This window comes from Barbus barbus (assembly GCF_936440315.1).
Source record: "Barbus barbus genome assembly, chromosome: 25".
Classification (NCBI taxonomy): domain Eukaryota; kingdom Metazoa; phylum Chordata; class Actinopteri; order Cypriniformes; family Cyprinidae; genus Barbus; species Barbus barbus.
Window position 1 is genome coordinate 24,280,458 of NC_136753.1, and position 15,335 is coordinate 24,295,792.

Genomic DNA, 15,335 nt, shown 5'->3' on the forward strand with positions numbered 1-15,335 from the left:
CAGAGCTTTAATCAATTGTATAACTAAAGGTCATTGATGTAGCAAAAGCATGGGTTGTTGACTTATACCGTTTGTTATTTTCACTGTGCTTAATCAATGGGGACCTTTCATGTTCTTTCTGCCTTATTGGAATGCAGCATTGCTAAGGTGACCAGCTAAAAACCTCTTCTTTGTAAATCACTGTGATGCTCCATTCGCTGAGAAAAAGGGATATGATATAAGGCACACACCGTGTCTTGGCTAATCTAGTAATAAACGTGTCAATGATCTTGTTCACCCGTATCATTGTGCTTTTTTGATACCAGCTCATACTGCTTACGCAGAACATAGCTTATGTTTCTAGTATTTTGATTTAAAATGTATCACATAATATAAAACGAAGTGTTTACAACTGCTACGAACTGGTACTGAGGCCTAACATGTACGGTGCTTTGAACGAAAGGAGACATTATCGTCTTTTCAAAGGTGCAGATTTAAATCAAGACTTAGGAAATGAAAACGTCCATGCAGCCGTGCACATGCACTTCATATCAGGATGAGATTTGCCGCGACTGTAGTCATGCATTGCGGTTTAGGTCCTGACCCAATGGATTTCAAGCAGTGACATTGCCAATCACTGCATTTCAGCGCAGGCGTGCAGATGGTCCCCTCCCTCAAGTCCCGCCACATGCAAAACTGCTGATTTAGGAGGAACGTCACGGTTAATTAGTACAGATGTATAGTGAAGCATCGCCTCACTCCGAACTGCTATATGCCACCATGTGATTTTCTGTGCAGGCTTATTTGTGTCATATTGTGCATCCGTCCCTTCCTTCTCCTTTCCATTTCAAAGTACACCGATACAATTCTCATTCAAGTGCAGATTCAGAAACGTTCATTCAGAAACAAAAACTTGACTGTCTTAATGAATTAGTCATTGAATCTTTCACTCAACCAGTTTATTCAAAAACATTGATTAATTTAGGAACGCAGCTACTGTGTTTTGTTTGGACATGACCAACTGTGGATTTCTCTTTGGCTTCGTTATTTGGAGTTAAAATTGGCAGAAAAACAGACAAGTTACTCACTGAATGTTTATTGAGCTATTATATTAAAGAATAGCTTTTTTTGTGTGTGTGTGTGTGTGTGTGAACTATTCGTTGCTTACGAAGAATAAAGTTAAAGGGCAAAATGTGAGATATGAAAGGACAGAATACACTCTAAACCACAGCAGAGAGTGTTCTGCCACTTTTCATGCCAATTTTTAATATGAACCTGTCTTTTTACGAGCCTTTAAAATGTTGTTTATGCCCGTTGGAAGGAAACATGAGGTGGAAACTAAATGCTCTCAAGGTGACTTAGGCTGAAGATTTATATATTTATTTATAAATACAGTATATATACACCTTTGATTGCAGTGTACTGGTGTTTTAAGATGTCTTTGGCATTTTAAAACCTGTTTCCCTATTTTATGTTGTTTTATACACTCTATTCATCAAATAAGTTTGGTTAACATCAGAAGACATGCAAACTACATCGCATCACATATTAGAAATAATATAAAGCTGTCAGCTTTAAAATATTAGCCCTGCTTGTTTATAATGGCAAACATCATCCAGCCTCCCAACGGCTTGTCCGCGGAATACAGAGGCTTGAGCTCTGCTTAAGAAGTAAACAAGCCAGGGCTTTATTTCCATCTCATAAACATACAGATTTATTGCTGTCGTTTTTGAGCAGCCTCCCTACGCAGTGTCTCCCATTAGTAATGAACACTCAGATTTATGATCGTTTCCATCAACCTCCAGCCATAATTTACCTTCCCAGACACATTGTGTTTTTATGCAGATTAGCAATCTCAGTAAAAGACTCTTAACGGAGATATCCTGTTTTCCACAGGAGAGGGTGCAGGTCATTAATGGCGCCCTGTCCATCACTCGCCTGACGCTCTCCGATATTGGAATGTACCAGTGCGTGGCTGGAAACAAGTATGGAGAAGTGTACTCCAATGCTGAACTCAGAGTTATCGGTAAGTGAAACCTGGTTAATTGCGTTTGACTGAAATATTAGTGTGGTTTGTAAATTTACATAGCACAAAATAACGAGTGCATTAATATGGCTTACACGCTTTATCTCAACTACATGCTCCTGATAATGACCAGTTATGAGTCGTATAATGTAATTAGATGTGTAATATTGTTCATGACATGTACACGGCATTTTGTTCTTATTTGGAGATTCATTTCTATCAAGGAGATTTTTGTTGCTTAAAATTTAATGATTGGTTCAAACAGGCTTTCGAAACCCTCCCCCATTGGTCAGATAAACTAAAAGCGCTGTCCCACACTCACACCATTGGTTAAGCCAAGTAGTGAAGGATATTCTTTTAAAGTATTTTATCTTTTAAAATACTTGAAAAGAATATCCTCCACTACTTGTTTTATTACCAGCACCAAAACAGACCCAATCAGTATAGAATGGTTACAGAATGAGTTGCTCTTATGAGTCATGAATTATATATATAGCTCAACCAGTGTTGTCTGATTCCTAAACAAGCTATTCATATGAGATGGTAATTTTTTAAGTTAGTATTGTTGTCTAGGCCAGTTATTAGATTGCATTTATGCTGCAACGTCAGAAGTCTGTGTAAACACACATTTCCCAAGGTTTATTTTAATGTATTTCATTATTGAAATATCAGTAGGCAATGTAATAGCATTTTCTGCTTCCAAATATACATTCCTTAAAAGTACTAGAACCTGCACCAGCTCTTGCTATTGTTTTAGCCAGAAGCTGACACGTTGGGCTTCTCAAACACACAGAAATGTTTTGGAAGCTCTGCAGTGTTTGCATTTATTCAGGAAGTCAACCTACAAATGGCTTACTGCAAAAGGTTTCTGCACATTAAATTGGGATTGCGATTGTCATGGCCAGTAACATGCATTACCCCGCAGAGCTGTGTTTACTTGCCGTCTACATCCACATTCTATTCACCCACGAATTTCTTTGTTTATTGTTTTGCCATTAAAATTCAGCCGCCAAAGTGGCCAAGAAACTGAACTCACAGGAGAATAATTGTCAGTCCCTCACACAGATAAAATAATTGAAGTGCCTTTTAAAAGACGGAGTGTGAAGATTGTAAAGCCGGAGAAATTATCATAATAAAAACTCATTTGAGTGGGGAACGTGGAAAAAAAAGAGGAAAGGACATGACATTTTCCCTTTGTTTTTCTAAGCAGAGAAAAGGAGCGTGTGATAATTAAAGTGTGCCGAGCCTCTGCTCTGCCATCTCTGTTTCTACATCATACGTACTCGTGTACACGTGTCTTCTTTTGAAGTACAGTGATTAGAGAGGATGTGCTCTAAATAGTCCTTAATCCTTGTGTCTGCGTACCTGTAATTTTGGGCAAATTTGAAGGGAAAAATTGGCCTGATGCACGATGGTCTTTGGTTGTTAAATATTATTGTTGTTAAATATTTAAACGGTTCTTTGTGTGTCCTTTATTTATTGGCACAATAAGATATAGGACAGAAAATAATGGGCATAAGAGGGGGAAATGCAAAAGCCACAAACCGGATTCAAGCTGGATGAGCGCCACAAAGCAAACCGCTATGCCACAACTCTGATGTTTTCAGCCTATACTGTTTGCACAGAAACATCAATAGTTATCAAATTGTTTTTTTAACTGAGATTGACATAATTAGACGTGCCATTTAAATCTTCCTATGACACCCATTCATGACACTCAGTCAGTGCTAATTACTACGGAAGCTTATTTATGCGATGGATTAAAAAATGAAATTGGTATTTGGCAATTTTCACATCACAATTCTGACTTTTTTCTCACAATTGTGAGTTTATATCACTCTATTGAGATTTTTGTTAACAGAATTGAGTTAACGTCTCAAAATTTAAGTTGAAGGTTTTTTTCTAAGATATAAACAAGTCAGAATTGTGAGTTTATACACTCTCAGAAATAAATGTACAAAAGCTGTCACTGGGGCGGTACCTTTTCAAAAGGTACACTTTTGTACCTATTAGGTTCAAATATGTACACTTTAAGTACTAATATGTACCTTTTAAGGTACCAAAATGGACCCTTTAGGTACAAACATGTACCTTTTGGAAAGGTACCGCCCCAGTGACAGCTTTTGTACCTTTATTTCTGAGTGTATATATCTGAAAAAGGTCAGTATAGTGAGAAAGAAGTCAGAATTGCGAGTATATCTTTGAAAAAAAGGTCAGAATTATGAGATATAAAATCAGAATTCTGACAAAAAAGACAGAATTGTGAAGTTATATCTCTAAAAAAACTTCGGAATTATGAGATGTAAACTCAGACTTGCGTGGAAAAAAAGTCACAATTGTGAGTTTATATCTCTGAAAAAAAGGTCAGAATTATGAGATAGTCATAATTACCTTTTTTTATATTCCATAGCAGAAATAGCCTTCCAAATGTTTCCTTTTGAAAGCAATTTATGGTTGGATGTGTGTTTTTTTTTTTTTTTTTTTTTTTTGTTGTTTGTTTTTTTAATCCCAAAACATTCCTTTATTTTTATGTATTTAAAAAATTGTTGCATGAGACATAGTTTCAGCTGTTTTTTTCTGTGCTTTTGCTCTTGCTGAAATCTAAAACTAGTTTTTCGTTTCAGCTGTGGCTCCTGATTTCTCCCAAAACCAGCTGAAGAGCCACACTTTAGTCAAAGAAGGCGGCGATGTTCTCATTGAATGCAAACCCAAGATGTCTCCTCGAGGCACAATCTCCTGGCGCAAAGGCAACGACGCCCTCCGAGAAAACAGCAGGTAACTCCCTTATCCCACTCAGATACCATTAGTCATCTGCGGATCCTTTCCTCTATTTCAGGCTTTTTACATAATGCTACAAAACCAGAGCTTTTCCAGTCTGATGCAGGAACATCAACAGGACTGTGAAATGATGAGCCCACAATACTGCGCTTGTGCTCCAGATCTGGTTTTTGATATAATGTCTTTGTCAAATCATTTCTGTTATTCACAGCAACAAAGCACTGCCACTGACTGTGGCCATTCATCTCTGCCTGTGGAATCCCACTACAGCAGCCAGAGAAAAAGCATGTCTCAGCATGTCTCTGCTAAGGGTCACAACGATATGTCTCTAGTGGGCTTTGTGTTTCAGTTTCAACTGCTCTTTTCTCTTTCTTTCATTCTATTTTACTATCTCTTTCTGTTTATTTGCTCACTCCCCTAAACACAAGAGCCTCATAGTGGGCTATTATCTGCAGACGTGTATTGCGGATCTCTATAGCGTGTGCCCTGTTATCAAAGATACTTCCTCAAAATATTCTTAGGAAACTCTGAAATATTATATGCATATACAGATATTGTTTGTAAATGCATATAATGTGAATTATCTCATATATTTTATTACTTACACTAACCTTTAAAAAATCAGGAGTCAGTAAGTAATGTTTTTTTTTTTAAAGAATTCATTCTTTTTATTCAGCAACACTCTTAAAAATAAAGGCTCTTCACGATGCCATAGAAGAATCTTTTTTTGTCTAAATAGTTCCATAAAGAACTTTTAACGTCTGATGAACCTTACTGTTTCTTCAGCATTTTTTTTAGTGTAGCAACCAGACCAGTCTAACTATCTCAAACTGGTTTATACAGGGTTTTTTTTCAGCAGGGCTATAATGTCCTAAAATACTGTAAAGACATTTATTTCTAATTATAAACTGACTACATTGGCATATTTGCTTGCAGTGTATTTTTGCACCTAAATTTTGTCTAAAAGATGCACATTTCATGCAAAAATCAGTGAGCACACTCAATTATTCAAATGAAGCCTGATGTTCTTATTAACAGCTCCAGTATGCATCACACAGTTGCTCATAACCTGACTCTGCAGGTTTATCAGGTGACCAGTGATGTCCCCTTCTGAGCAAAGGCAGGGTGTTAATCAACTTCTCTGCACTCTTAGTAGGAGATCAGCGTCCCTGCCAGACCAACCTTTATCAACAAACATATGTCCCTGTCTCAGCTATAGAGTGGCAGCCAGACGCAGCTTGATACAAGTGCAGTATGTCACCGACCCGGAGCGTTTGCGTCTGACCACACTGGGATAGGCAAAGTTCAGCGCGTCTGTGTGTGTTTGTGTATGCATCTGTCAGTGTGTGCACACCACGGTTGCCCATCGTTTACATATACAAAGTTGGTGTTGGTGCTCATCAAACAGAGTGGCGGGCCGTTTGCATAAGGGTTACGCTGCCAATGTCCTTGAGCTGTCCTGTGTGAGAGGACAGCAAAGCTGACGAATTCTTGATGTCTGCACCTTGAAGAGTCAAGGCAGGAAATTGATTTGCCATGTGACGTCGTTCTTCTTTTCACTTTGTTTTGCATCCTTATTATTTTAAACACTATATTCAGGCGTTCAGATTTGAATATAGAGAGTATGTGTTGTCTAGTTTGAAATGGTTTAATTTTAGGAAATCTTGCGCACTGCTTATGGTTATAGAGAAGATAAAGTGGCCTCAAAAAGTGTTTGGCACTTAAAGTGAGTGACACTTAAAAATGCCTGAATGTGATTGCATTCAATGGCAAAATATCAAGTGGTGTTTATTTTCAAGAAGGATAGAACATGCATCCTTTTCAAGCAAAACATTTAAAAAAAAATGTTGCTAGATTTTAAATGATAAAACAAAAGCATTTGGATACTTAATGGCTGTCACACTTAATTGCTGATCACTGGCTTCGTAAATCCAATAAAAGTTATCAGAAAGAAAAGCTAGTTTGATATTTTGTTGTCTAATGCAATGAAATTCAGACATTTTAAGTGTGGCCTAAGAGTCTAAATACTTTTTGACTTTATTATAGAAGACTTTTTTTTATTGTCCTACCTGGCACGAAAATGTACTAAACCCTACCACTTTAGATAATAGGCTTTGCTGTGCTTTATTTGCTATAAATATCGTGTTAGGCAGTGCTTGTTTTCTTTTGAACAACCAAGTGTTCTGTGGTTACAAAAATTGCTAAGAGCCTTATTTGAATTTAAAGGAGTCGTTTAGGTGCCAAATGGGTGTTTTTGTGTTTAAGTGGTTGCATTTTGACTCCAAAGAATTGTGTTGTTTAAATAAATAAATAAATAAAGACATCATACATATCTTACAAGACATTTAAATAATAAATCTTGTCACTCTGCCTGTGTAGTCAGGAAAAAAATAAGACAATGACTAAGTGTTCATTAATGGAAAATCAGAACATTATTTTTTTAATACCATTTGGGCCCTCTCTGGTTTAGAACAAAATAATGCACTTTTTCGCTCTTGATAGGGAATGGATTTCCACATAGACCTCCTCACCTATCTTTGACACACAGGTAATTAAAAAGAAAAATGGATAAATCACAAGTTTGCACGTATATGTCCCAGGTTGTATTGTGGGCAGCGAGGTCTGGTCAGAATGTTTGATTGCATTGTCAATAGATGGAAGCCAGCCAGGGAACTTTCTGCAGAATTGAATGTATTTCTGGAAAATGCTGACTTTCTTTCAAGCTCCTTTGGTGATGTCTTGCGCACCTACGCACACTTATGTACGCACACTTTTAAGCTGATATTCATTACACTTACTTGTTATAAAAATTGCATAAGCTTCATTATGTCCAACAAAGTATTTCACTTCCTGTGAGATGTTAGTTTTTCAAATGAAAGTACTTTAGTGTTCTAATAGCAACTATATATATATATATATATATAATATAATATAGCGTTTATAGCCAGATTAGCCAATAGTGTGATTTTGGGGCGGAACTGCATGTTAAACAACCAATAGAAGACAGGCGTTTACATAATTATGTTAAATTAGTTTACATAAAATTATGTTATGTAACAATATTGTGTCAACAGAAAAATGCAACAGTGTATATTGTGGATAGCAACAATATGTATTGTGTAAAGTTCATATAAAAAATAATGTTTTAATAATGTATTCACATATAAATAATAATCAAAGATTGCATCAAATATGGTAAACCTGGAAGATCACACATTTGAGCTTTCATGTTTATTAATTATTATTAATAAATAAATAAAAATACATTAATATTTTTACAATATTTAAAACTTCTTAAATGTATGTAGTCAGGGACAGTGCAAGCTTATAATTCTGTATTTTTAGCTAAACAAAATCATGAATATTTATAATCTGATAAATGAACACATACATTTGTTACCTGTTTATAATAATTCAAAATATTTTTTTTTTTTGAGAGTTTTGTGGGAGTTTTGATGAGTTTCGAATAGATAGATATTAGGGGTGATAAACTCATACAATAAATTCATATTATTATTATATACTGTATGTAATGTATGTAATTGTATACACTGTATGTAACTGAACTTTCTTTCAATCCATTGACAGGTCTAGTAAATTCAAATCCCATCTTGTTTTCTTTTTCTATGTGATACATAAGTGAAATAAAAAGGATTGTAAATGCGGTTTCATGTCGGCTTTAGGATGTGTTTTATTCCACTTATTTATATTGCGTCCCTGTCAGCTCTCGCTAACCTTGTAAATAGCAGCAGGTATAAAGACACCACTCTCATTAAGTGGAAATGCCATTAGAGACTAATTTATAATCAGATGTATTGTTTTATGCAAATGGGTGTTAGCGTGTGCGTGCGTGTATGTGGATGCATGCTGAGTGCAAGCACCTGTCTGGGAGCCAGACCTAATCAAACAGGGTGCATTTGAACTCCTTTTGTGTAAGATTAATTGGCATAATTGTGCAAGCTCTCCTTGATGGCGGAGAAGGAGAGGAGACGGTGTCACCAGCAGGATAATCCATCTTCATAGCAGCAGCCATTTTTTTCTGCCAGAGAGGAGAGGAGAGAGATCGAAAGGGAGGGAGGGATGGATGCTGTTAGATCTTATTTGAAACTTATGAGTCTACCTGGACATTCTATAGATCAGTGCTTCTAAACTAGCAGGTTGTGACCCTTAAATGGGTCGCAGGACTGTTCTGATAGGAACAACTACCCTCGCTGTCACAAACTAGTCATTCTTTCACGCCAAATCGCTTTCACAGCAAGTTTTTGTTTTGTTTTGTTTGCTTTTCAAAATTGAAATATATGCATGTATATATATATATATATGTGTGTATGTGCATGTGTATATATATATATACACACACACACACACACATTTTTATATACAGGTCCTTTTAAAAAAATTAGCATATTGTGATAAAGTTCATTATTTTCTGTAATGTACTGATAAACATTAGACTTTCATATATTTTAGATTCATTACAACACAACTGAAGTAGTTCAAGCCTTTTATTGTTTTAATATTGATGATTTTGGCATACAGCTCATGAAAACCCAAAATTCCTATCTCAAAAAATTAGCATATCATGAAAAGGTTCTCTAAACGAGCTATTAACCTAATCATCTGTATCAACTAATTAACTCTAAACACCTGCAAAAGATTCCTGAGGCTTTTAAAAACTCCCAGCCTGGTTCATTACTCAAAACCGCAATCATGGGTAAGACTGCCGACCTGACTGCTGTCCAGAAGGCCATCATTGACACCCTCAAGCAAGAGGGTAAGACACAGAAAGAAATTTCTGAACGAATAGGCTGTTCCCAGAGTGCTGTATCAAGGCACCTCAGTGGGAAGTCTGTGGGAAGGAAAAAGTGTGGCAGATAACACAGCACAACGAGAAGAGGTGACCGGACCCTGAGGAAGATTGTGGAGAAGGACCGATTCCAGACCTTGGGGGACCTGCGGAAGCAGTGGACTGAGTCTGGAGTAGAAACATCCAGAGCCACCGTGTACAGGCGTGTGCAGGAAATGGGCTACAGGTGCCGCATTCCCCAGGTCAAGCCACTTTTGAACAGAGAAGCAGCACTGGACTGTTGCTCAGTGGTCCAAAGTACTTTTTTCGGATGAAAGCAAATTTTGCATGTCATTCGGAAATCAAGGTGCCAGAGTCTGGAGGAAGACTGGGGAGAGGGAAATGCCAAAATGCCTGAAGTCCAGTGTCAAGTACCCACAGTCAGTGATGCTGGTGTTGGTCCACTGTGTTTTATCAAGGGCAGGGTCAATGCAGCTAGCTATCAGGAGATTTTGGAGCACTTCATGCTTCCATCTGCTGAAAAGCTTTATGGAAATGATTTCATTTTTCAGCACGACCTGGCACCTGCTCACAGTGCCAAAACCACTGGTAAATGGTTTACTGACCATGGTATTACTGTGCTCAATTGGCCTGCCAACTCTCCTGACCTGAACCCCATAGAGAATCTGTGGGATATTGTGAAGAGAAAGTTGAGAGACGCAAGACCCAACACTCTGGATGAGCTTAAGGCCGCTATCGACGCATCCTGGGCCTCCATAACACCTCAGCAGTGCCACAGGCTGATTGCCTCCATGCCACGCCGCATTGAAGCAGTCATTTCTGCAAAAGGATTCCCGACCAAGTATTGAGTGCATAACTGAACATAATTATTTGAAGGTTGACTTTTTTTTGTATTAAAAACACTTTTCTTTTATTGGTCGGATGAAATATGCTAATTTTTTTAGATAGGAATTTTGGGTTTTCATGAGCTGTATGCCAAAATCATCAATATTAAAACAATAAAAGGCTTGAACTACTTCAGTTGTGTTGTAATGAATCTAAAATATATGAAAGTCTAATGTTTATCAGTACATTACAGAAAATAATGAACTTTATCACAATATGCTAATTTTTTGAAAAGGACCTGTATATATATATATATAATGATGCATATTTTAATGACATGCATTGTGCCATTTTTATGGCAATAAACATGATTTAATTTATATTTTATATTATAGATAGATAGATAGATAGATAGATAGATAGAATCTATGTATCAATGTAGAATCAATGTATAGTATGTAGTATCAATGTAGAATAATATCAAAAATAGATATTATCTTGGGCCTATGCTGTTTATTGTCATATTACTAAACATTTTTTATGTTTTTTTTTTTTTGTTTTTTTGTAGAATAAACAATGTTGCTACTGAGCTGGTTCATCACTTGATGTCTACTTAAATGACATCGGTGGCAAGAATGCTACAGAAATGGCAGGATGAATTTCGTTTTTTGCATAAGAAGATAGTGGCAGCTTCTGAAACGCACACCTTTTGAAAGTCGTACACTGCAGTAAAATAAATAATACCCATAGGAGGAACACATAAATAAAGGAGATAGGGCAGGGGATTTGTTCTAGATATACAATCAGCTGTTTTAAGTAGGACAGGTCAGCGGATGGGCTGATGTTTTCGAGCTGACTTTGCTGCACTCGAGTGCATGTTTCCGAGGCTTTTGAGTTGATTGTACATGACTGCTGTGCAATAGTGTACAGTCGCGGCGGTTGAGTTGACAGATAATTTTTGCCTGTGCTGTGCTGATGTGCACTTGTTTAACAAACAGTAGGATATAATAGGTTTGTGTGCGGCTCGGTGCAGCCCAAGGGGGGTTATTAACAGTGGCTAGTTGTTAGATACAATTGAAGCCACTATGTGTCTGTGTGGTTTGCTGGTTGTGCAGGTTTTTTTACTAATAGCAAATTATTTAATTGCATTGAACATAATATTAGACACATGTATTTGAACAAAGAGTTGCCTGTGGTTTCAGACAGGAAAGGTGATTCATTAACTGATTCATAATCTGAAATCTGTACACGTTCGGTACTAGGTGACAACATTAGATGTACGAATTTAAGTTAACACAAAGGATCAAAGGTTTTCTGTGGAGGCATAATTTGTAAAAGACAAACTAATGGAGAGTTGACTCTCTTTTTTCACAAAGCTGTGTGTCTGAAATTGCCCTACTCAAAGAATAGCCTTTTGAAGAAGATGAAAGGTTGCCTGGTATATATGATGGAATGGGTTTTGGAGGAAATTTGGACTGTCTTCTTTTGATCTTCATGAAATTTGTGGTTGTGGACTATTGTGGAGGAACTAGACAGGAAAACCAGGGCCAAATGTACATATGGTGAATCTCACAAAAGTAGTTGCACCCCAAAATCATAAGAAATAAATAAGAAATAGTTTTTGCTTAAAGAAAAGGAAGCACGTTTTATAATGTATGCATTGTGACATTATTTTGATGACAAGAAACATAATTCAGCCAATTCCCATGCTAAAAGTTTTATATATCAAAGTTATTTATTAGTGCTGTCAAACGATTAATTGCGATTAATCACATCCAAAATAAAAGTTTTTGTTTACGTAATATGTGTGTGTACTGTGTATATTTATTATGTATATATAAAGACACACACATACAGCATATATTTAGAAAATATTTATATGTATTTACATGTATATATTTATATTCATATGAATTATATCATACATAAATATATTTAATATATAAATGTAACATATTTTTCTTAAATATATTCATGCATGTGTGAGTATTTATATATACATAATATATACACAGTACACACACATATTATGTAAACAAAAACGTTTATTTTGGATGCGATTAATCGTTTGACAGCAGTTTTTTCTAGTATAATTATTTTGTTTGTTTCATTTTGGCCTGTGACCTGTTTTTCGTGAACATAATTATACAAATATATAAAACCGGTATGCTATGTCTTGTGGTAACACACTAATGTTGAGTTAACTTCCCACTTGTAGATGCGGTCGGTGTCTTTACAGAGCGAGAGCGAAAGATGAAGCAGAAAAGCGAGGAGGAGTGGGATGAGTACACTCTCTGAAGTGATTGCTTGTCAGGATGATTTCCATTTAAAAGCACGCCTGCCACTGAAGGCTGCGGTGCAGGTGAATGAAGGGCGGTGCGATATCAATTCAAAAAGCTCCATATTGGAGAGGTTGTGGAGACAAGCACAGCTGCTGTCATTGCTGATATAGAACACGTTTGAGGGCCGGGATCCGTTTACTTATCTAATTAAGCCCACTTTCCCTTATCTTGTTATTGTAGAATTAAGCGTTAACTTGATTTTCAGTCTAATGCTTAAAAGCATCTGAAGGTCTTTGACGTGTCGCCTTAACCATCCAGAACTAGGTGTTTTAAGATAACAACCATGGTAAAAATACACACTAGGCAACATGCTGTTGCATTTATTAAAAAGAAACTTGTTTATTATTCTTCGATGTCGCATTCAGGTTTTTTTTTTTTCACCGAAGCCCATTGTTCAGTTTTTTCTCTTTTTAATCTAATTGAACACCTGTTTGTAACTTGCCTTCTCATGGAAACAAGGACTGAACATGATGCCGCCGTAAAACAGAGCCTTTCTCACAGCCAAAAAATAAATACCGAATACATTTTCCTCATTAGCCCACCTTAAGGCTCATCCGCCTAAACTGTTGTGTTGCCAGCTCATATGGTTCATTTTAATTTCATATTCCTCTCTCACCAGGGGAAATTAGGCGGTGTCAGTCAGCGGAATGTCATTTGAAGGGGAATGGGCCCACCAGCAGAGATCTGGAACATGCCCCAAAGCTTCAAATTCTTGGTTAAAACCCAACCATAGAGGGTCTCTATCAACATATTACCCGCCCCTTTAAATAGAATGTCATTTACTTAACCTCCTATGGCTGTGTTTTGCTAATGTTGGCTAAAAGACTCTTTAACTAGCAGAGCATAATTTGATATGCCGTGTGGTGCGGCTGTGCCACAGACAATCTATAGGTATAGATTTGCACGGCAGACAATTGGTCAATCAAGATGGTGGACAGCACATCGATTGCCACTAATGTTATGTTTTCAGTCTCACACAATTGATGCGCAGCTTTAATTAAATTCTCAATGGGACAATTAGTATGAAAAAGGTATTTTTTGACTTTTTTCTTTAATATACATTGGGTTGCAAATGTCTAAAACCATATTTGAAAATCTGGATTTAGTTCTTTACATTTAAACCTGAAAGGACATTTTAAATAGACTTAAACAAGTAAATATTTAAGATTTTGCATTATTTTTCGCCACTTATCACTTTGATCGGAAAATGCAAAATCTAAGCGTTTTCACTTGCGGTTTCAGACTTTTGGACCGTAATGTATATGAATCCTCTTCCTTTTCACCGCATTAAAGACTCTCTTCAGAAGAAATTAGTTTAATTTGGTGAAATAAAATGCAACCAGAATGCAAATGGATGCAGAGATTTGGCCGTGATTAGATTGGTGCGCTCTTTACTAGTCTAAGTGCCATGTTAGACTCGGCGGGATTAGTTTTATCTTGTGGGACTGGAGGCTAATATCATTTTTCAAAGAACGAATGTGCAAGCGCAGCACCAGTAATCCATCTTGGTCGCTTTGCACATTTAGCGCTGCACATGTATGTTGCTTTTTATTCCTAGAAGGAATTGTGTGCATATGAGTGTGAAAAAAAGAGAGATGAATATCAGTCTGAAAGAATGTAGCTGAAGAGCCATTTGTGATTAAAGGAGCTCGGTTTGAGTACACCCACAAGCCCACAGTGTTTGGCCCTGATAAACACTGTTTCTCTGCAGCTGCTGACCCTGGGGATAGATATTGCTCAAATTAAAAGCCTCGCTTACTACTGGAAATATGCCTTGCGCTGCAAACATGAAATGATACAATTTTCATGTATTTTCATTTTTGTTTCTGTTTGGGGCTTTATGTGTTCCTCTGTGTCTGTTATTATTATATTTAATCTATTCTTGAGTACTGGGACGAAACAAGCTACTGAATTGAAAAGTGTATGTTTGTGCTGTGGAATTGTTTTGGATTCATTTGTTAAACATGTCCTGCTGCTTTCATTTTCCCACTAAATGTGTTTTTCTTGTCTGATGCTCAGAATAGCTCAATAGCATATACAAATAATGTGTCAAATATTTAGCATTTAGTATGTATTGACAAATTTAGCATTCACTTTGATGAATGAACCAGTTGAGTCAAAAGGATAGATTCAAACTGTCACCACAGTCAGATTAGAAACATTTCTAAATATTATTATCAGTGTTGAAAACAGTATTTATATGACAGGAGAGCACCATTTATTTGATATGAATATCCTTTGTAATTTGTAATGTTTGATCAATTTAATTTAGGTACTTGCTGAATAAAATTATAGACCCCAAACTGGGGTACATACATCATATCTAATGGTACTGGAAAAAGTATGAACATCTATGAGAAGTTTCAGGACATAATAATGTTTCATTTAACTGATATTTAAGTTTAAAAGTGGAAATGTTCCTTTTTTCAAAGCTGATGGCAGGTTGGTTTGTTTCCCATAAATCAGTGATTTATTTTATATGTAGAATATGAGGGGCTTAAAGCAGAGCATAACATATTTCCGTGCACATTATTTAAGTCCATTGACCACACAACGGATTTGAAGCTAAATTATTACG

At 36.5% G+C, this 15,335-nt stretch overlaps 1 protein-coding gene across 2 annotated transcripts in view; it reads left to right on the forward strand.

Annotated features, from left to right (window-relative positions):
- The window catches only part of cntn4 (contactin 4), a 142,135-nt gene that overhangs the window by 89,062 nt on the left and 37,738 nt on the right, over positions 1-15,335 (forward strand). For both annotated transcript variants that reach the window (XM_079377961.1, XM_079377962.1), the window contains 2 exons: positions 1,876-2,005; positions 4,630-4,780. In XM_079377961.1, the coding sequence (XP_079234087.1) occupies positions 1,876-2,005; positions 4,630-4,780 (281 nt within the window). The remainder of the gene's footprint in view (positions 1-1,875; positions 2,006-4,629; positions 4,781-15,335) is intronic.